The sequence below is a fragment of the Diadema antillarum genome, unplaced genomic scaffold (assembly GCF_040938485.1).
Source record: "Diadema antillarum isolate AM-2024a unplaced genomic scaffold, OU_Dant_1.0 scf00000003, whole genome shotgun sequence".
In the NCBI taxonomy this organism is placed as follows: domain Eukaryota; kingdom Metazoa; phylum Echinodermata; class Echinoidea; order Diadematoida; family Diadematidae; genus Diadema; species Diadema antillarum.
Genome location: NW_027270892.1, coordinates 225,751 through 248,008, shown reverse-complemented (window position 1 = coordinate 248,008; position 22,258 = coordinate 225,751). Strand labels below are relative to the sequence as shown.

The following is a 22,258-nucleotide window of genomic DNA, read 5'->3' as shown; positions in this document are numbered from 1 at the left end:
ACTTCAAAACTCTTTTCTTTTATCAACCTTGCACTCTCCACTTTAACTGAGCACTTTTAGAGCTTTTTAACACACAGACAAAAAAAAAACAAGGCCATGGAATGAAGTTTGTGATTTGTTGTAAATCTAATGTAACATACAGATATTGATTTATTGACTTAGTAAACATGAACCACCTTGCATATAACAACTACTTGGATAAATGGGTACTCTCCAGTATGACTATAAAACAGTCACAGTCTAAAATTAATTCCTGATTTGGGATTGCAGTATAATAGATTACCAAACTTAAACCACATGAAGAGCAATCAGACGCTAAGTAGGTTATCAAATAAAACTTGCCACATCTAAACCCTGATGTTCCTACAACCTTTTCAAAACCTAATTTACTTTGACTTCTGCAGGATCATTTATTGTATGCGCAAAGATGAATGTCCATAATGAATCTGCTTCTGTCAGTCACGGATGCCACCCAATATCACTTCTTGGAGCATTTATTCCATCTTGTTCTATATGATTTGAAGGCCAGCAAAAACCTCCACTGCCAGATGAATAACATTTAAATGTTCTTCCATTAACATTTGACTTTGACAGCTGACATTCGACTTTGAATGCTGCTGCTACCAGTATTACTACTTTTACCACTACCATGACCACTACCACTACTACTACTACGTACTACTACTTGTACTACCACTATTACCCCCACTTCTACTACTACTGTACGTCTACTTGTATATCTGGATTTAAAGCAATCAGTGATGTATTTCCACAAATGTGAATAAATTTGTTCAGCAATTTTGATAAACTTTCTGATTAAAGAATAGTACGTGTACAAGTTCTAGCAAAGACCAGTATAATGTAAGCAGATTTAGCATCAATTACATTGATGCCAGTTTGAATTCAGACTCACTGATCTTTGGTGGTTCCCACTCGCCATCCATATCATCATCCCTGGAAAAAAAAAAAGATGAAAAGGATTCTTTTAATGGACAAACTATGAATCAAAATTGTCAATTTCAGTCAAATATACGATCAGGATTCAGAACAAAGTAAAATGCAACTCAAATTGCTTCTTTTTTGCTATTTTTGTTTATTTCTTAATTTGCTAATTTACTTTTTTTTTTTTCAAAACATAAGAAAGTGTAAATCGAGTGCTTTTTTGACTGTCACTAACATTTCGCACAGAAGATGCATCTATTCTGTCCTAGCAATGCTGCTTTGCTTGGAATGATTTCAAGCAATGATTGAACACTGAAATATTTGATAGACAAGTTAACAGTTTCATTTGACTTTGAGTGCCATTTGAAGAGCCCTTACGAGGCGGATCATTTCCATCAAAAGGGATGACTAGTAACGGCTCGCGCTTTAATAGGTCAATCACATCTGCCATCAAAAGCAGTCACTTGGCACGATGCTCACCAATCGTCGGGTCTCTCTGCGTCTGGATCGTCGATGAGCTCTGGCTCGTCGTCGAGCCAGCCGTCTGGCTTCACAGCGTTTTCGTCCTCAATCTGCGCGGGCGCATCCTCGTCCCAGTCGTCAGGCTTTTCGGCACCGGGCTCGGGGATCCTGGGGAGGAAAAGGATCCAAGATGTGCAGTGCAAAGTTCCTCACAGGAGAAATTGTGATGTCACGTGACCATTCTCTTGTCATCAAAGCTCACTACAAGTCCAGTACAACCTGTACTAATCCTTGGCTGGCATACACAATACCAAAAACGATTCGTAGACAAAATGTCAAGGTCAAGGAAACAACCGAAATCAACCTCACACGGCAAAGAAAATTGACTACTGTTGCTGCATCTATTCAAAATGATAAATGGTATCTCAGTGATCATGGTCTCTTCATTACAATCATTCTATTGGCCGACATGGGTCATGTGAGAGGGGAGAATATGATGATCCAATACGCTAGTTTACTAATGCTATATCAGAGAGCCAGTCTATTTTCTATCACTTTTGGATGGTTTAAATGCAAAATGTATTTTCTGATTGCCCAATTAATCATCTACTCTGAAAATACACTCAACATATATAAGTTTCCTGCACACATGCATAAAAGAAACAATTCCAATGACAACTGTGCAGGTTCTATAATATTTTTATGAAAAAGAGGTGACTGTTTAAACTGATATTGCTATCCTGTTCAGTGAACTGCATGTGTTTCTAAAATATAAAGCAGTAATAAAATGTTAATGTGATCATATAAGATGAGCAGTGTGTATACTGTAGATTGGAATGCATTAAGATACTGCGCTGGATGTATGACATCCACACTTAAAAAAAGGACAAACAGAAGAAGAAGAAGAAGAATTATTGGGCTCACTTCTTCCTGTCATCCCAGTCTTTGGGCTTCTTGTCGTCGGGGTCCTCAATTTCTGCAGGTGGGTTCACCGCAGGGCTTCGGGGTTGGACAAAAAAAGCAAACACACACAATCAAACTAAAACCCTCCACATCTAGTTTCACTTTCCATGAAAGGAATGAGTGTAAAAACTATGGGCACAGATGGAAATGTGTGACATTTTGCATCTCGCATCGATCATTTCCCCCATAGGTCTACTTTTCAACAATCATTTTCTCAGTTGAGTGACAACATCTTTCAGTCATCAGTTCATTAAAGAGGTATCTAATTCTTGGAGGCTGTACTGGATTAAGTTACCATGGCAATAATCAGGCAATCAGCTCTGAATGTTTCAGTTGAGTCATTGCTGTAGTTGCTGCAATTGATGCAATTTACTGTCCATATACGTTAGAAACCTCTTTTATCACGCCAATGGTATCATGATGATATTTTGTTTTACATGAAGCAATTTTACCAGCAGTCATCATCATGAAATGTCATTCTTCAGGTGCAGTGATAAATTTTCCCATGCTGTTTAGCACTGAGGCCTCAACACTTGTTAACTTCATCACTCAAATAGCAAAGAAAGAATTAAAAAACAAAACAAAAACAAGAATTAAGATTGATTCAACCACAGTGAAAACTTCTGACTCTGACTCAAAAGCAACAGACATCATGAAAAAAGATACTGACCTCATATCTTCTAGGAGACTGCCCTCGCTGACAACCTTCTGGTCAACATACACTTGGAAGGTGTTGTCAGGGTTCACCACTGGGGACAAGATAATGGTGGGGGAAAGCCATGATGTATCATAAACCATTTCAACAATTTTCTTACAACAATGTACAACAAAGAACCTTGCTGCAGTTGCTATTGGTCTCACTGAAAAATCTGTACACGGGCTGGATTGTTGTTCAAATTCATGAAATTCTTTGGTCAAGATTTTTTATTGCAACTGATTGACAATACGTAGATAGATTGTTGTTGTTGGTGTTGATTCTTATTTTTTCCTGGGGGTGGGGGGAGTGCCCTCTCTAGGAATCATCATTGCATGAGGGCAAAATGTGTGTTTCTGACTGCACTTGTACACAATACTTTATGAACTTGTATGACAACAGGTTACTGTGCAGCTGCTTCTACAGCACCAGATTTTGGAATGGTGCTTCCACACATGCAGACGTTACTTTAATAGTTGAAATGTCATCGCCATTGTACACACACAGACACACACATGGACACATTGCCTACAGCATAGAGAGAGGTTTATACCGGGTAGGTAGAAACAATGGCAAAGCTGCAACATTGAAACTGCTCTCACATACATCATCACGTCATGAGAGCTTTCACCACTAGAAGTGAAAGTATTCATGGTTTCAAGTGGCTGATGAGAGCTCATCTTCTAGAAGCATAGCGCAGAAGAGAGATCTCTCATCCCAAAGTCTCTACATGTTCGGTTTTGCAATTTTGTTGTTGCTTTTTCGTTCTCTGTCCGTCAATTGTCCTTTTTGTTAAAGATATGAACAGACACCTTTCCAAAGAACAGAATGCTGCAATTTTGTTCTCCTTGCTCTCTCTTGAGCGTTTGTACATTTGTGTTAAGCAAACAGTCAATGAATGGAAGCTAAATACCGGCAGATAAAAGATACTGAACATTCAGGTGCCACACACTGACAATGAGTGGCAGTAAGTCTATCCACCTTGTGAAAACTAACTGTTTCCTATACAACTGTAGAGGCATCTGCACTTACGTTAACAAAGTCTATTCAAAATCAAAACAGTGTGGGAGAACTTTCAGGAGATTTTGTTTCAAGAAGGGCTGCCAAAATCTGACTTCTAAAACCTCTAGATTATGACAAGTCTATTTGATATGTTGGATGTCTGAAGGGGACAAACAAAAACAGTGCCCTGATGCCAACTAATACAGGAATGCTCTACAAACTAGACTATCTGTTACAGTTTGCCATGGTTTGACGGTCAAGTACTTCCTTATGATGCATGAGTTACGGAGGTTGTGACTGACTGACAAAACATGTCATGTTACCATAAACAGAACTTGATACATGACCTAAGGTAGGTAAAAAAAAAGGCAAAAAAAAATTGAAGCCAAATATGATGAAACTTAACATAAAACTGAGAATACATATGTCTACACGATATAATAAATGAAGTAAAGTTTGTAGAAGATTTTGCCCCATACAAACGAAGCCCTTCTTTCACATTTTTGTAATATAAACAGGTACGATGACAAATAGGTAAGACATGGCTGAATATAACAACTGATTGATTCTTTTTAGGCTTACAAGAGTAAAGATGGACAAGCTGCATGTTTCTGCCAATCATGCTGTATCTATACCCTGAATGTAGGTGCATACACCCCAGCAACAACTGCACTCACTGACAGACATGACAGGGAAGATCCTTACCCAGAGTAAAGAGATGAACTTTCTGGTCCGTGAAGACATGGCTAAAGGACCCGGTGGGCTTCTTGGCATGCTTTTCCTGGAAACGGAAAAAAAAAAAGCCAAAAAATGTATGCAATAGCTGCATCTCTACACTGATATCACTGGGTAACAGTATGAAGGGGTAAACTGTCCAACAAAATGCCCCTGACTACTTACATCGTCAAGTAATCATGTCCTACCAAAAACTGGGCTCACAAGTTTTGGATCTTCATGCTGGAAAAAAAAAAAAAATGTGCAAGCGCAAGATAAAATCTAGCATGCACTTTTGCCCATTCATACTGTACTGTGCATACCATATTGTTCACTTCATATATTCAATTATTTGTGCTTGAAATATTCTTACACTATATTTGTTTGTTTTTTGTTTCTTACGTTTTTGTATGCTTGCCTTTTGTTGATGTTGTTTTTTTACTATGACAACTTATAAGTCTTCTCTATCAAAAAAAAAAAAAAAAAAAAAAAAAAAAATCATCCAGGCAAAAGAAAAGGGAGGGGCAACCTTCTAGTTGTGGTACAATGGTCTGGTTACTTTCCACTCACCGTCTTTAAATCTGACCATGGAGTATGAAAATGGGGAAGGGTAGGTGGGGGGTCCAAATAGCTGCAGGAAGATAGATGGGTGGGACTGAAAGACAGCGAGCAGCCCCTAGAGTTGATTTATGAGTGCTGTCTAGTGGAGATGCCTACTCCAGCTTTCAACTTCCTGGTAGGGAAAGCTCAACGACCATGACTCACGGGGATGAGCGCCTGGCGCCAACAAGTGATCCACACGCTACTCCCGTGATTTACGACAGGACGTTCATGTACGCATTATACGCACCCCCATTTCTAGAATCAGACTGGAATGGCCAGTCTGGCATGACACAGATTTCAGCTTTAATTCTGAGCAGATATACAATGCTTGTGTATGTGTGTGTGCGTGCGTTTGTTTGTGTGTGTGTGTGTGTGTGCGTGTGTGTGTATGTATGTGTGTGTGTTGGCATAAATTATACATCCATTCACAGGACTGATAAGTACTTTATCACTGTCACGTATGTAAGTTGGCAATGTAAAATCTGCCTGGGTTCTGTCTTCAACTGAAATATATAAAAACCTACAATATGGGCACACTCTCAGTTACTATTTGGATGGAAAGCGTGCTATAGTGTACGGCAATATCCAATCTGAAAGGAAGGATCATCCATCAACACATGAACTCACCTCAAATTCGCCCGATTTGGGATTCTTGTGTCTGAAAATAAAGTGGAGCTGAAATATAGAGAAGACAGAAATAACAAACAGTGAATGCAAATCAAATCATCAAATGTGTCAAGAATCAGAGATGACAGAAACATTAAATAAAGGATGTCGATCACCAGTTATTTCTTTGAATGTCAAGAAATGCTACCTTTGTTTGACAGCGAATACCTCCACTGATCTTTTTTTTTTCTGAATACATCATAAATGAATTTTATCAGTGGACATTGAGTCACCATTGTGATTCAAGAGTGCTCTGATATACTTGTCATTTTTTTTTATTTTTTATTTCAGGTGCTTAGCCCTAACCAGGCCGGGCTTTTTTGGGTGTTCTGTGGCCAGGGAGGGGTTGATTTAACCGCCCCACCCCCCCCCCCCCCCCCCCCCGAGATCTCGGCCATCGATTGCGCAATCGCTATGAAATTTGGCATGTGCATTACCTGTGGCGTAATCTACAAAGCTATACAAAAAGAAATGGAAATATTCGTCATAATTATTAATTATGCTAATATATGCATATAATCATACATTTTGCTCTAAATCAGAAATTAAAGCTCCTAGAGTCCTGATTTTTGGTGAAAACATTCTTTGTAGCATTCCTAACAATGTACTTGAAAAAAAAAAATTTGGTATCAAAATCAATTTCTTATTTTATTGTTTTATGAATTTCTTATGTATTTCTGTGTTTTTTCGACCTTTTGTTTTATCATTTTTTTTTCTGTAAAATTCATGACAGAACCTATTTCAAGCATAATTATGCTAAAATTAATTAGTTTCAGCCTATGAAAGTGAAAATAATCATATCTTTATGAATAAGAAGGGAAAACTCCATTTCCATAGACTTTATACACAAAATCACGTTTTTGAGCCATTTTCGGTCTGACAGGCATGTATAAAACGTTATGCAGCGTCGTAACGGTATGCACGATTTTCGCAAAAATGGTGTCAAAAGATGAATGAGACTTGAAAGTAAAAAGTCAGCGAACAGCGCAGTCAAAAAATTTCGCGCGGCGGAGTAGTCGCGAAAAATGTCGAGGGGGGGGTTGATTCAACCCCTCCCTCGGCCTTTTTAGGGTTAAAGCTATTACTTTTATTGTTTCTTTTTCTTCCAAATCTCAAGTTCTGCTCAAGGGGTTACAGAAGTTCTAACATATGAATTTCGTAAACATTTCAACCATCAATTGGCTTAGCTTTGCTCATATTCAAGTACTACACAAACTCTTAAACAGTGCTAACCTCTACAACACAGTTCTGTTACACAAAGCAGTACTTTCCTTGCGGCAGCTACATACAAGCACACACACACACACAGAGACTACATTTGTACATAGTCATTCACACTCTGCTACACACTAATTGTATATCAAGGTGTTTGAGTTAAAGGTAAACCTATAAATCCTACAATGAATGAAAGAAATGGGGGTGGGGAAGTGGCTTTGCCCTTACAATGTAGGCACAAAGACAACAGGTTTAATCTTGTTACAAGGAAGTTATTTTGCCAAGGGGGGGGGGGGGGGGGGGAGGTAAATATAACTGCTCCATTCTATTTGTGACCGTGCATCCCAAAACCAACAAAAAGTTGCACCCCTTGATTTCACGCAACGACTCAAAAAAGGTGAAACTGGTCAACCAAGTCAATTTTGAGTTTCCCATATTTTCCAAAAGAGCTATTCTTTTTCAATATTATGCTTCAGTTTGGGATCATAAAATGAATGAGAAAATTATTTTCAGCAGTTTTTCTTCAACCCCTCTTTTGTAGAGTAGTGTGATCAGGTCGGCCCCTTTTCATTTCTTGAAAATCCTTTGCACACTCTTACACTTTCAACTAATAACTTTTGAAAAGATAATGCTAGTTATTTGAAAGTTGGCATTAATTACGGACAGAATGTGTTAATAGAGCATGCTCAATTTCAGCTTAACCCAAATCAGGCCAGGCTTTTTTGACAATGCTAAAACCAGAGGGGGGTGGATTCCGCCCCCCGAGATCTCAGCCATCAGCGGCTTGGTGAATATTAAGCGCTTGAATAGACCATATACTTCAGAGCCTCTTTTCTCAGTTCACATATTTCAGAGTTTGTATTTTCTTTCCAATATCTAGATAGGTTAAGAGAGTCCATCTGAATTGAGTTATACATCATTTTAAAGCTCAGAGTCTGCTATTTCAGAATCTGCCCTTAACTAAAAAACCATGTCTGGCGACTTTTTGTTAGTTTTGTGATGCAGGATCACATTTGGTGTATTACACTGGTGCCGTATCAATCCCTCAACTGCAGTTCCATGAATATAGAAAATAGTTTTTATATGATTGCTGTCATAACAAGGGCAAGTCTCTAAATTTGTAGAAAAGCATCATTTCAAGAATGCCCCCAAAAACAATGCAACCAATGAGGGCAAATTGAAGCAGAGCTAGACTTGGTAAGACTCATAAGTTGTCAAAATATGCCACATCACACCAGGTAACCTTTCTCAACTTGGCAATTTCCATGATATACATGCAGCTATTTCTACACGCCACATGAAAGTCATGAAAGTCATGAAAGTCACGATGGCATGAAAAATTCCCCCAGATTTGATGATACTGCAAAGGGTTAAAATGTGGTACACTTGGTTACAGTGAGTGATATACGTTTAAACTTTTGATCTCATCTAGAACATTCAACCTACAATGACAAATTTTCTTCACCATTTGTTTACACAGGTCTGTAACTTATTATGTGTGTTTAACCTGACAGAAAATTTTCTAAGGCAGTGCAAATTAAATTGACAGAGGCTGATTTGAAGCGACCTACTTGCCCATTGTATAAAGGATGTTGTGATGTACATTTCAATGTAAGCATGGGCATATGTGCAAAGGTAAAGTGAGAATCTTTCAATCATTTTACAGGTACAATGTAGCTTCATGATGTACAGACTTGCAAAGAGCTTTCAAAATGCTGTCATATACACATCAGTTTGTACATAAGATAATATGCCATTGACCCACTGAGCAGCAACTCTGTTCCACCAATGATACACAATGCCAATCAATTTTCTGTCTGTTGCAACAAAATTCCTTGTTAGTAAATATACAGAGATATTATGTTGTCCGTCGTATCATACACAACACCAATCTTCAAAACAAGGCATATTACCCATACAGACATAGCTTCTATATAAAACACAGGAAATAAACTACCATGTTTCTATTGCTTGTTAGTGTGCTGTTTAAAGTAAAGACAACTTCTTGAGCACTGTTACCTTTGAATCTGCACCACACTTGTCTGGGCCAAACATGATAGTGTATGGAGTCTTGTCATGGACACCATCCTATAGAAAAGACAATGTGATTCATATAAAGTCAATGACATTGATTAAATCTCTCTGGTGGGATACAAAAATCAAACAGAATCGGTCAAAAATTCATAATCTTCACATCTCATATACCCACTGTCAGATAACAAAAGTCAAAAGTCTCATCAATTTGAGTGCTTGCAGATCGAACAAAAATGTATAACATAGACATTTATGTAGAGCGAGGTTGTGCCTGCATTGACATCATAAATTCCATTTACTTTGTGAACACAGTCAAATAATTTTCACAGCAGAAAAGAGAAGAGTTTGAATATCCTACAATGTGCATGCTTGCTTGTGTGATTGTAAAGGGGCAATATGCCACAAGAAGAAATTTAAAATAAAACAAGAGCAATACGTTGATGTGCTTGCAAGTGAATTTCTGAATACTGAGCAATGCATCAGTAAACATGTAGCTACCGTAACTTGGGCAAATAATGGGAAACAATCACTTGACTATCAAACAAGCAAATCTAGTACAACACTCACCTCTCGGAACCTCTCTACAACTCGACTGTGAAATGGTCTGCATTATATTGATCATTTACTTGTGTGTATGGAAGTTTACTATTTTTGCTTTCTTTTCTTTAAAAAAAAAAGAAGTCTTTCTTTTTTCCTGTCATAAATCTGCTCAGGATATCTCAAAGTTCTTTACATCACAACACATTTTCAAGAAAAGGTCCTATTTTTGTTCCTGTGTGCATCAAGTAATGTAGGATTTTTTTTTTTTTCTTACAGCAGTGAAATGTTAGTCAGTTGGCCTACTGAAAAGTAAATTTCAAGGAGCTCATAGCATAAAAAGTTGTGTGACTGAGTTTCAAACTACTAAAATTTTCCTACCAGCTGCCAAGTTTGACTCAAAGTGTCCATTGATATGCTGCTCTTATTTCACAAATTTCAGTCAAAATCATTTTCTCTGAGATCACTTTATAAAAACAAAGCAATACTACTGCTAACTTCCAGCTAAATGTATCAATGACTGAGAATATACCCGGTGTCCCAAAAAAAGCGGAACGGTGGATTCTCAGTACCTTGAATTCTAAAAGTGATATATTTTTTAACATTATTAGAAAGAGCATCTTCTGCAGAAGACAAAGATACCAAAATTATTAAATTTGGTTCAAAGCTTTTTATTCTATGCCCAATTCTGTAAATGCAGTTATTTTCAAATTTCCCTGGATTTTTGCAACGTATGAGCAAAGAATTTGGGTGCGACATGAGTTCCATACGGTGTCTTGTGTAAGCCCGTTGATCCATGTCAACAAAAGACACAGCTCTCACATTGGGCGCGGGCAAGGAAAAAACAGTGTGTGTGTGTGTGCGCGCCCAATGGGAAAGCTGTATCTTTTGTTGACATGGAGTAACGGGCTTACACAATACACCATATGGAACACGTGTCGCATCCAAATTCTTTGGTATCATTGTGTTCTGCGGAAGATGCTCTTTCTAATGATGTCAAAAAATATATTACTTTTAGAACGCAAGGTACTGAAAATCCACCGTTCCACTTTTTTGGGGACACCCGGTATATCTGGATAGTGCATAGACTTATTTTTTTTTCAATACAGGAGTAGTTTTCATCTGGAATGGAAGGGAGAAGGAATGGAAAATATACTTGTATAGCTATTCATATGAATATTTAGATATAAACACAACATTGTAAACATAGTCCAAATTAGAGATGTATAGTGCGTGCTGACTCTCAGGGCATCTCTTACCAGTTTCAGGTCAGGGTTATTTGTCAAAAGCTTCACATAGGCACCACCACAGTCATGAGAATTCTGGAACTTGACCTCATACCTGGAAGAATAATGTTAAGGTAAAGTCACTCATTAAATATACATAGGAATGACTGGAAAGAAAGCCCCCTGCCCAAAACAAACAAACAAACAAACAAAAACGTAAAGACAAGAAAATTTTTTTTTGACCGAGAGTTATAAGGTTCTCTCTTTAAAAAAGAAAAAGAAAAAATCTCTCACTATCAAAGTATATATGTATCATTACTTTCCTGTTAAGTAAATCAAAATGATATCAACCTAACCAAAAAAGATAAAATGGGATAAAGCCATTCATAAAAAACAGAGTCTTATTTATGTGCAATAATTACACTACTTACTCTTAGAATATGTGGTAAGGTATTCTTATAATATGTGGTAAGGTATGTGAGACTAGTAGCATGTTCAAATGGATTAGAAACACACACAAGCATTACTTTCTAGTGACTAGAGCTCACTCTTCAATAGCAAGGGAAATATACACTATGAGATGTTGGGCCCAATTTCAGCATTAAAGGGATCGTACAGTTTTGGTTGAGACCTAATTTCAGGTTTCTAACATTTTTTGGTGAGATAATGAGAAACCTCTAATGAAATATGAAAGAGCATGTAATTCTATGAGGAATTCAACGTTTATTTGATGAAAATTGGTTTTTAAATGGCTGAGATATCCAAAAAGAGCGATTCTGATAAAGTGTGGGACCCACACTTTATCACGATCGCTTTGTTTTACTTTGTTTTTGGATGTTTCAGTCATTCCAAACCCGATTTTCATCAAATAAACTTTGAATTCCTCTTAAAATGGTATGCTCTTTACTATATCAGGAGTGTTTTCTTGGTATCTCGCAAAAAGTTAAAAGCCCAATTCTCATCTCAACCAATACTGTACTATCCCTTTAACAATGCACATTAACCACATTATAATGTGTACTCACTGAACAACCAATGGGTCAGCCACAAATTCAAATGGCTTGTCCAGTTTGGCAGCAATGGCATGATGCTTGGCCTTAGACTGTAATGAAACAGAGACAAGAAAATTGGAAATTACAGTCAACACCATCAGGTACATGCAGTCAATTTCATAATACCAAAAGGAACATGCATTCATCTAAATTATACAGATGACAAAAACTCAGAAACTCACTGGAAATACAAACTGTACTTCAAATGCAGTCAAACCTGCCTGAGTGGCCACCTATTTATAGCGACCACTTGCCATGTACAGCCACAGAAAAATCCCCCATAAGAGAAAAGCCATGTTACAGACCCTTTGCACAGCGACTACCCGTATAACAAGGCCAGCGTCCCCCACCTCTGCATCATGTGGAAGATTGTAACCAGTGTAGAGCGGCCACAGTCCCATACAGAGCCGCAGCTGAGTTGATAATCAGCCAGAGCGGTTTTCTGCTTTGCAGTCATACCGGTCGTATACTTGATCTTGAACAGTTCAATGATCGTCATCACTTGCGTAATTCGCACAAGTCAAGCCCTTTTGATGGCTGAGCTGTAATTTTGGCAAACTAATTCGGGGAAATCATGCCATAAACATTCAGCTATATTTTTATCATATTCCAACATTGCATCTCACAGGAGAGAAACAACATTCTGACAACTTTCTTTACATATCTTCTCAACAAGATTCTTGAACTTTTTACCACACATCTTCACTCATATCACTACTTTGGGTTAGTATACGATGCTGCTCACCTTCAGTACAAGACCCATGTCACCAGCAAGAGGTGTGGTTTCTGGCTCCTCCACTGCCCACTTTCCATTGTACTTTGCAATGTCCTCGTCCACCCCATCCTTCTTGGCCTGAGAGGGCATCCACCTGGATTTCATGCAAAATTAAGCGGAACACTTATTGCAGAATTTTCAGTATATCCTGGAGTCATCGTAGCTGGCAACTGGTCTCAAAATTCAGAAACACATCACATTTTGACCTGTAAATTCTGGGATGTATCAACTTGGTCAGTCATCATGCACAGTTGCATGGCACCTGTTTTCTCACATACATGTGATCCCCCTGATCCTCTGTAATTGATACTTGATGGATACGGGACTACCGTAAAACTGGAATGGATCAATTCCTGTTTGTTCAATTCCTGCTAATCAATTATATTGATGAGAATAACATCAATATATCGATTTCTACAGTAGAGAAACTATGCAGATATATTCTACTGCACCGCAAGAGCTCCTATTTCTATGGGTCAATGATACTGTCCCTATCAACAGGTACATAAAACAAATTGTTCATTTTTCCAGAGATTAATGGTATGCTTTAGAAACGTTATACGTTTATCTCATTTTTTGTCAAAGGCAATCTGTACCTAATGTTTACAGCACACAAAGCTCCTGGCTTCTTTTTAGAGGGGTAAGAGAGAAAGAATAAAATACGCACACACACACCCTGAAATGCAAAGTCAAACAATTTAGTGTCCTGTTCACACTTAAAAGAAAATTAACCCTTAGTCGATCTTTATGGTCAAATTTTGTCACATTTGCATGAAAAGGATAACAGGAAGAAGGAGGAGGAGGAGGAGACCACAGCAACAACAAGGACCATGTAGAAGAGGAAGAAGAAGAAGAGGAAGAAGAAGAAGAAGAAGAAGAAGAAGAAGAAGAAGAAGAAGAAGAAGAAGAAGAAGAAGAAGAAGAAGGAGAAGAAGAAGAAGAAGAAGCAAAAGATGATGATGATGAAGATGATGATGTTGACTACAGTCAAGACAGTATAACATACTTGGATCCCAGTACTGAGGCACTATCGAATGGCTCTGCAAGGTGAACAGGTCCTACTGGCTCAGGAGGGGAGTACTCCACTTGCTCTACTTGCTCTTGGTCCTCAGCCTCATCTTCCAAGTCCACATCCATGTCATCAGCCTCATCCTCATCGTAGATGTCCTCGTCATCTTCATCGTCTTGGCAACGAACAGTGAGCAGGCTGCCCACGAGCAGCAACGACAGGAACAGCACCTTCAGTTTCATGATGGCTGGTCAGTGCCTAATACAAGACTTGGGATGTTGTGCTGAACCTGTTCAAGAATGGGATACAAAGAACAATCCGAGTTAAACAGCACAGAAAACAGCTGTAATGGACTCAAAATACACTACAGTACTTGACTAATCCACAGTCATTAAAACCATTTGGTTTCCCTGATGAACTCTCGTCAAATGGAGGTCTGGAAGTGCATAGAATAGCCACACCTATACAGACCACATTGTACTTCTCACCTGCATACACACACATTTAAAGAATAAAAAAAAAAAACAACAACAGAATCTTCAGTCTCAAGGATTAAAGGAGGCAGCTACTGAAGAGTGCCATCATGTAATGCGAGTCTACTCTGTCCCTGACCGAACGACAACATCACTGCAGAAAACTATGCTACAACTGTCAAATGTTCATCTTTCCTCCACACTTCTGTCACTGTCTTCATGACCCCTGAGCATGATCTACATGTGCCACTGATGTCTTGTGACAAGACAAACACCACAGGAAGAGAAACTGCACCAATGGTGGTTTATCTTATTTCCTAGTCAGAGCTGCACCTGTTTGCTATGCAGAGGTGAAGAATCCAAGCAAAGCATGAACAAGAAGAAAAGGGTAAACAGTGTGAAATATTCGGCATATTCTATTGCAAAACCTGTTAGCACTGCATCAAAGATATTACATGCTGCAACAGAAGCCAGTGTTCCATCCATTGGTGGTTGTCAATGTATTTGGTATAATAAAAATATTAATTCAAAATCAAAACAGTACTTCCTTTATCAAGATTGGATGGATAAAGGAATTATTTTTATTTCTGATTTATTGAACCCTCCCCATCCTGGCAGTAAGTTATTTGAAGAATTGGTTTTAGATTTTGATATAAGTTCACGGGATAGGAGGAAGTATAATTTTTTGATCAAAAGTATTCCGGAAGATTGGTTGGTTTTATCGGATTTAACTCCAAGTATTATATTGGATAAAATGAAAGTAAAACTTCTTTCAATAGTATTAAGAAAATTCCTCGATATGCTTATGGTATATTATTAGAAACTTGTATCCCCCAAAGGCAGATGATATTTTGGGAAAATTGTCCTGATCCCGATCAGGAGAAATGGGAAAAAATTCATACAAATAATTTTTGGATCAACCATTATCACCCGTATTCGTTCTTTTTATTTTAAATTATTTCATAGAGCGATAGCTCTAAATGAGTTTTTATACAATATTAAAAGGAAGGATTCACCAAACTGTGCTTTTTGCAATATTGCCCCAGAAACTTACATACATTTGTTCGTTGAGTGTTCCGTGGTCAAGCCTGTTTGGGAAAAAACTATTAAGGTTATTAAGAGAAGTCAAAACAAACTTTAAACCCTACTGTTTTTGAAAAAATGTTCGGTTTTGACAATGATAAATTTCTTACATTTTTGTTTCTTTTACTTAAATATTATATTTATATATGTAAGTTCCAAAATAAATCACCATCTTTTGAGGGCTATAAAGTATATATTGCAAGTAATAAAGAGATAGAATATAGTATTGCCAAAAAGAAAAACAAGTTAGCGCTTCATTTTAGGAAATGGAAGTTCTCTTTATGACTTCTTCATTAAGAATATTTGTTGTTGTTGTTTTTGCTTTTCTTCCTCACTGCTTGTAAAAGTGTAGTAATCTTAAATGACATATTGTTTTTTACATGTATATATTTACGTATTCTAAGAACTGAGTTTGTAAAGTTCAAGAGGACTGCCATTATTATAAGGTGACTAATAATTGGTCATCGCTGTATAGGTTGTATCATGTTATCTAAATCGTCGTTGTGTGCATGTATCATACTGTTTGATTAGTTTTATGCTGAAATGTACGCTGTACACGTGTTTTGTTTTGTATACATAGCAGGGTTGAGGCTTGTTCAAATGATGTTTTGTAAAACTTCAGGGAGAGTTTCGCGATTTTCGCCGGTTTCATGTTTTACTTCTCTCCAGGGGATGTTTTGTCTGTCTCGCTCCTACCCGAGAGCGGGGGCGGCTCCATGTAATACAAAGAGTTGGTGTTAATATTTCAGTGTGTGTCTCTGTGTGTGTTTGTCTGTGTGTATGTAGGTTAGTGTGTATGTGAGTTAGTGTGAGTATGTGTGTCTATTTAATGTATGTGCGTGTGTGTGTGAATGGGTGGGTGTGGGTGTGTTTATTTGTTTCAAACAATATACAAACTACAACAAAGTTAAAAGCAAGTCATATTAAGATGAAGATGGAGTCGGGCCCCGACGGGGAAGTTGTGAGACTGATCAATGGTTACTTTGTTGGTTTAATTGTTTGCGGACCCTGTGGGAGCTGGAAGTTTGTCAGATGGATTCTCTTTCGATTCTAAAGTTTGTTTGTTTGTTTGTTTGTTTGTTTTTCGCCAAGCCTCAACTCTTTTTCCTCCACCTCTCTCTCCCTTCCCCTCTGACAGAATGCGATCTTTTAAATCGTTTTGAAAATATATGTATTAGTGCAACTGGTAATCTTATGGATTTGGTTTTTTTTTTTTCTGTCGGAGGGGGGGGGCGTATAAGCTGCATTTATTGTTATCAATAAATCTTATTTATTTATTTACTTTTTTTTTTCATTCATGCTTGATTTCGCTCATAAATTTGTCTAATCATTTGTAATATTTGTATCATGATTTTGTCGATTCAATAAAACATGAAAAAAAAAGAAAAAAAAAAGAAGAAGCCAGTGTTCCTTTCCCCCATGGTCATACAAGAAAGTTATATTGAACAGTTGAATGGGCATCTCACCATGTACAATCTGAGGTAAATTATTAAACCTGTCACCTGGGTGTAAGTCCTGTTGTGAGCTGCTTCAAAAGGGGTTATCAATCCAAGTATCAAGTATGATTCAAGTAGGTTCTACCATGTGATTACCAATTCCATTCCATGGTCCAGGATGGTGTTAAGAGTTCTCCCTTCACTTGATTCCACTACTTACCTATTCATTGTTTTATCTTTCTCTGTTTCTGGCTGCTTACAAATGTACTTTGAATTGCCTACACAAGGCTCAGGTCACTCTATTCAAAGCACAAGTCCGTCCACACTCTGATCGTGCTCCCCGATATTTTGGACAAGATAGCAATGCTCCACCTCAGACTTCTAGGGAAACTGATGATACTCACACCTAGCAGGATTGAGTACCATCTCTTCCAGCACTTGCTGTGTCTACACCCAGACTCCAAGTCAGCCAGAGAGCCTTCTCCACCAATGACATCCTCCCCTCTTAGAGGTCATTAATTTGCCCATAACTTACCCATTACTTACATGTACCAGCAATGGAAAAGGGCTGCCACTGCAGTAGTCCTGGGTCATAGAGATGGCCAGTCCAAAGAAGCCATAGCAACCAAGTCCACTCTTAATCTTCATTTTGTACATTACGCAATTCCCTGGACCTTGCACAGTCCAAAAGCTACTCTACTGCCTGCTTGACTCGCCTCACACTCCCTGTGCCAGGCAATACCAATTATTAGTGCTATTAAACTGCTCTGTGGTGGCTAACCCACAAACACCTGTCTCTACAGCCAGAATTGGGAGGCAACAGAGCATGCACCAGTTGTCCATGGGTGTGTTTGTCAACTCACTTTTGGCGTAGAATTACGGTTTCCAACAACTTTCAGGGAGATTTGGGCAGATGATAAAGACAAAGCTGTTGTGATTATGGGGCTAGCAATGCCTTTCTGAAACACCAAAAAAGTGGGATCTCAAATGCACTTGAGCCTGAAACAAGTTTCTGTGGAGATGATAAACACAAAGTCATTTTGAAACACTTTTAAGCTTAGACGTACCCACACCAACCAGGGGTCTATATGATCTCTGCTCCTCAGGTCAAACAGCACAATGGAGCTGTGTAGTGACAAGGTCTTCCTCTCAACTCACGATAGAGATGCATGCAACAACACGAGAAATGCAATCCGAAAGCCATTTAATGTAAATGCGTTTTTGATAATGGGTATTAAAACGTGTTTCAAACATGACAAAGATGGTAAATGCAGCCAGAGTCAATCCAAGGATGAGACCATCAATCATACATGTGTATATCTGTACATGAACATCTCCTTGGGGAATGTATGCTCTAGACTCTAACACTTAGGCCTGAGAGTACATTTCACACCTCCCAAGTCTCAGAAAGTACGCAGCAGAGCCACTTGACTGCTCTCCCCGAGACCTTTAGACAAGAAAGCCAAACTCATTGTCAATCTCATACCCAAGTCTTAGGAACAGATTACCCGAACACCCTCAAGGAAGAATCTGTGGATCTTCACATCTCCCTTGGCTTTCTTGCAGACATGTTGATGCACATACAGTAAAACCCCCAGTATTCAGTCATTTAAGCTTTTCTGCAATATTTTTTAAAATCAAATAATACATGCAACATTTTTATTTTGCACAATCCCAAAATATATCTCCTTGATAATCCCCCAGAATACGGTCAGAATTCAGAATTCAGAATTCGGTCAGGCAATAGAAATCTATGCGCATTCATTGTCAACGTGCGTTCAAGGCCACTGAAAATTGCACCACCCCGTACGTTATTGGCGCAAATTGCATCAAGGATGATGCAGCGCCTGTTGGTGACCGAATTTTGGCAAGTCAGCACTTGCATTGTTGCAACTGCACTCAACCCCTGTACATTTACTATTTAGTCACTGCATCTGCACATACAGAGATTTTGTTTTTCTTAAATTGCATTTTTGCAGATACCATCACAATAAGTGAAAAATCTCAGAACATAACGGCATATTTCTTGATTTTTAGCACATTTTTGGCAACCCCGACTCTTAAAACTGGGCTTAATTCACACGCGCTTTGGAAAAGTAGCGCCGATTCTGCATTTCTGACAGCGAAATTTAGGATTTTGAATGGATGTTTGGAGGGGATTAAGGGACTTTCCTGTTGTGAACGACAGTGCCAGTAGACCTCCCTCTACAGTACCGGTATGTGAAATTATGTAATTTGCATGTGTTGCTGTTGTGACAATAGAATTTACTGGCTTGAAGTTGTGATTAGTGATAATAAAGTGACCGAAATCCACGCGACCGAATAGAGATTTACTGGTGGTAGGCTTACCCAAATTGAATCATATCTTCGATTCATACTTTCTGCATAGATCTACATTGTAGGACGTTAGTCAAACCAGACCCTTGTCTTTCTCATCTTCTCTGTTCTTTTGCTGTTTCTTGTTCTACTAGGGTGTCTGTAGCATTTTTGCAACTTTTGAAATTCTATAAAAGGTGGATTATAAACTATTTCATATGAAAGAAAAATATGTCATTAGCCTATATTTCAAATTTCATGGCAAAATAATTATTCTATCTCGAGAAATTCAACTTTCAAATCACTGCAATATTACAACTTTTTTTTGACGAGCATGCACGAAAATGTGTCCAAATCATGTTTGCAAACAAGGCCGGTAAGTAGCATTCGCGTGCAGATCGCCAGCGACCGGTTAATGAGCGTACAGCGGATTGCTAAAACGCGTAACCAGCGCAGAAGCCACTCCCCCTCGTGTCGTCATAATACATGTTGTGCGTATGTATACAGCGCTCAGCAACGTTATGAATGAATACGTAGCGCATGCATTCCGGCCCAGCCAACGCATCGGCGGACGAGCTAGCGAGCATGCATTTGTGTGTTTTGTACTACCTACACACTGCACACACACGCTATATGCGCTACACTACGTACGTGTGTACACACGTACACAGCTGGCTAATACTGAATGCGACGACTACATAACACGTCGATGCTGTCGAGATCTATGGCAGTTCATGTGAAAATGTTATATGGCTATTTAGCCATGAATGCCACTTTACCACCATTCGTGGCTGAAGAGTATAGCTTCCAAAATCGTTGTTTGCCCTTTTTTGTCGATTGGAAGTTCAGTCGTAAAAATCGGTATTTGTACCTACCTTCCACCGCGGTACCGCTTCACAATTGACTTGCCTGATATGGTGCGTTGTGTAGCCTAGGCTTACACTGTTGTGCTGCATACGATCGCGAGAAAGACTGTAACTCGTGCATCATTAGTGCACTTTTCTATTGAAGTATTAAAAAAAAATAAATATGACTCTACATGGTCATTCGTTTAGATTGCTAACTCATACACTGTAGGCCTGTTATGATCATTATCAATCCAGTAATAGTACATGTACTTTGACTACGTTGAAACTGATGCGCCAGGTGGTTTACGAGCGTGTTACATACATGCACCTTGTGAATGCTGGGCAATCGTAACCCCATAGAACTCAGTGCTGTAGAACTATCGCAAGCGAAGAAGCGACGTGACAGCTAGCTAGCTAGCTCAGTCTGTTTTCAGTGGCACGGGTGTGCGCGCGCGCACGTACTCGTACACGTACACGTACATTGTATGTAGCTACGTAGCTACCTTGCGACGGTAGACACACTGCTGACCTACACGTGTAGGTCCGTGAGATACACACACACACACACACACACAGCGCGCGAGCTAGCTGCATGCGTGCCATGTGGCGGCGAATGCGTGTAGATTTACATATGTATGAGCGTATTTGCTTGGACGTTATGCACTTGTCAATGTAATGACGCACCCCACTACCCCCGGACATGGGTGCGTCATGGTCATTTTTTGACTGACCACACGGGGTTTTTGACGCACCCCCACAGTCACTTTTTGACGGACCACACAGGGTTTTTGACGAACACCACAGTCACTTTTTTGACGGACAACACGGGGTTTTTGACGAACACCTAGGTCACTTTCTTGACGGACATCCTTGGTACATTTGACGCACCCCGTAAATACTGGAAGGATTTTTGCATACGCTTTATTCACGCAATTTCATTTTCTTTCGGTTCGTAAACACAATTTGTCAAAGTTTCGGCAAGTTTCCCTTACCCTGGCCCTGTAAGCACCGTACCGTCATTCACCACACATCACTCTGCTGCTACGATATTCCGAATGTATGTGCATGCAATCCACACCTGGCCATGACTTGTCTGCAGATGCGCTGTATGTGCGCGGCCATTTCTAGTCCGGTTGAATGCAACACATGGACGATGTACGTTCGATGAGGAATAACGAGCACGCTGCTCACTTGCGAATTGCACAGCGTTAGCGAGCGAGTCGCGCACCACTAACACTCGACTTGCCTGCTACTATACAGCAGGTACGCGCAGTACGCACCACGCAACGGTATACCAAAGATACCATCATATCTAAAATCATGGATTTAAATGCGATGTCAAACGACCCATGCGAATGCTGAAGTGCGAGCGATTACTGGCGTGAGTGTCGGCAGGCGCGGCGGCGCGGTAATGTTTGAGTGCAGACGTGGCGACTGAGTACGGAGACTTTCGTTAAATTAATGATTATTAAATCCATGATTTTAGATATGATGCCTCAAACCGATTTTGCTCAAATTTCGTGAGTAACTAGGAAACTTGTGAAGCTTTATGGACATAATCAAGCGAATTGCCGCAGTCCTTTCATTTTCGCGTTGCATTGCAAAAAAGCGTGGAGACTCCTTATAAGGGGTGCCCCGGGGGTTACTTATAAGGGGGACGGGGTTACTTATAAGGGGGACAGGTTACTTATAAGGAGGGGCCCCCCTTGTGAGTGGGTTTCCCGAACTGAGACTGCCAAGGCAAGGCAAGGGCGGGCGCCGCGCCGGGGCAAGCAGGGCCCCATTTCATAAAAGTTGATAGGTCTGTGATAACTAATAGCAACTCTTGCTAGAATGGCAACTTCCCATAGCAACCATGACGATTGTAATTCCAGCAAAAGTTGCTATCATTATCAACTTTTATGGGGCCCAGGAATGGAGGAACTAAACAAAACAAGCTTTCAATTTCAGTACGTGGGACTACACAGTGTATGACCTGACCATGAGCGTGCATTTTCATGTTTCCCATAACTACAGTATTTTCTCTTGCAGCAAATGCACCAAATCATAATCTATGAATGAGAATAATTGTTCATATCAATTCAAATAAGTAATGCGTAAAAAATATAGTAAATGCGAATACAATTACCTCCCCTTGAAGGCGGTCACATGAACTCTCGTCGAATGTTCTACGGTCACGTTACACACGCGTACCACATAAAATCGCAG

At 39.2% G+C, this 22,258-nt stretch overlaps 1 protein-coding gene across 1 annotated transcript in view; it reads right to left on the bottom strand.

Moving 5' to 3' along the window:
* LOC139740706 (calnexin-like) overlaps positions 1 to 22,258 on the bottom strand; it is a 30,969-nt gene extending 8,711 nt beyond the window's left edge. Inside the window, exons 1-12 of the mRNA XM_071651306.1 lie at positions 22,179 to 22,258; positions 13,892 to 14,183; positions 12,856 to 12,979; positions 12,084 to 12,160; positions 11,092 to 11,173; positions 9,281 to 9,349; positions 6,008 to 6,055; positions 4,769 to 4,844; positions 3,038 to 3,116; positions 2,329 to 2,403; positions 1,423 to 1,572; positions 914 to 954 (exon numbers count right to left, since the gene is read on the bottom strand). Of these exons, the coding sequence (XP_071507407.1) occupies positions 914 to 954; positions 1,423 to 1,572; positions 2,329 to 2,403; positions 3,038 to 3,116; positions 4,769 to 4,844; positions 6,008 to 6,055; positions 9,281 to 9,349; positions 11,092 to 11,173; positions 12,084 to 12,160; positions 12,856 to 12,979; positions 13,892 to 14,136 (1,066 nt within the window). The 5' untranslated portion in view covers positions 14,137 to 14,183; positions 22,179 to 22,258. The remainder of the gene's footprint in view (positions 1 to 913; positions 955 to 1,422; positions 1,573 to 2,328; positions 2,404 to 3,037; positions 3,117 to 4,768; positions 4,845 to 6,007; positions 6,056 to 9,280; positions 9,350 to 11,091; positions 11,174 to 12,083; positions 12,161 to 12,855; positions 12,980 to 13,891; positions 14,184 to 22,178) is intronic.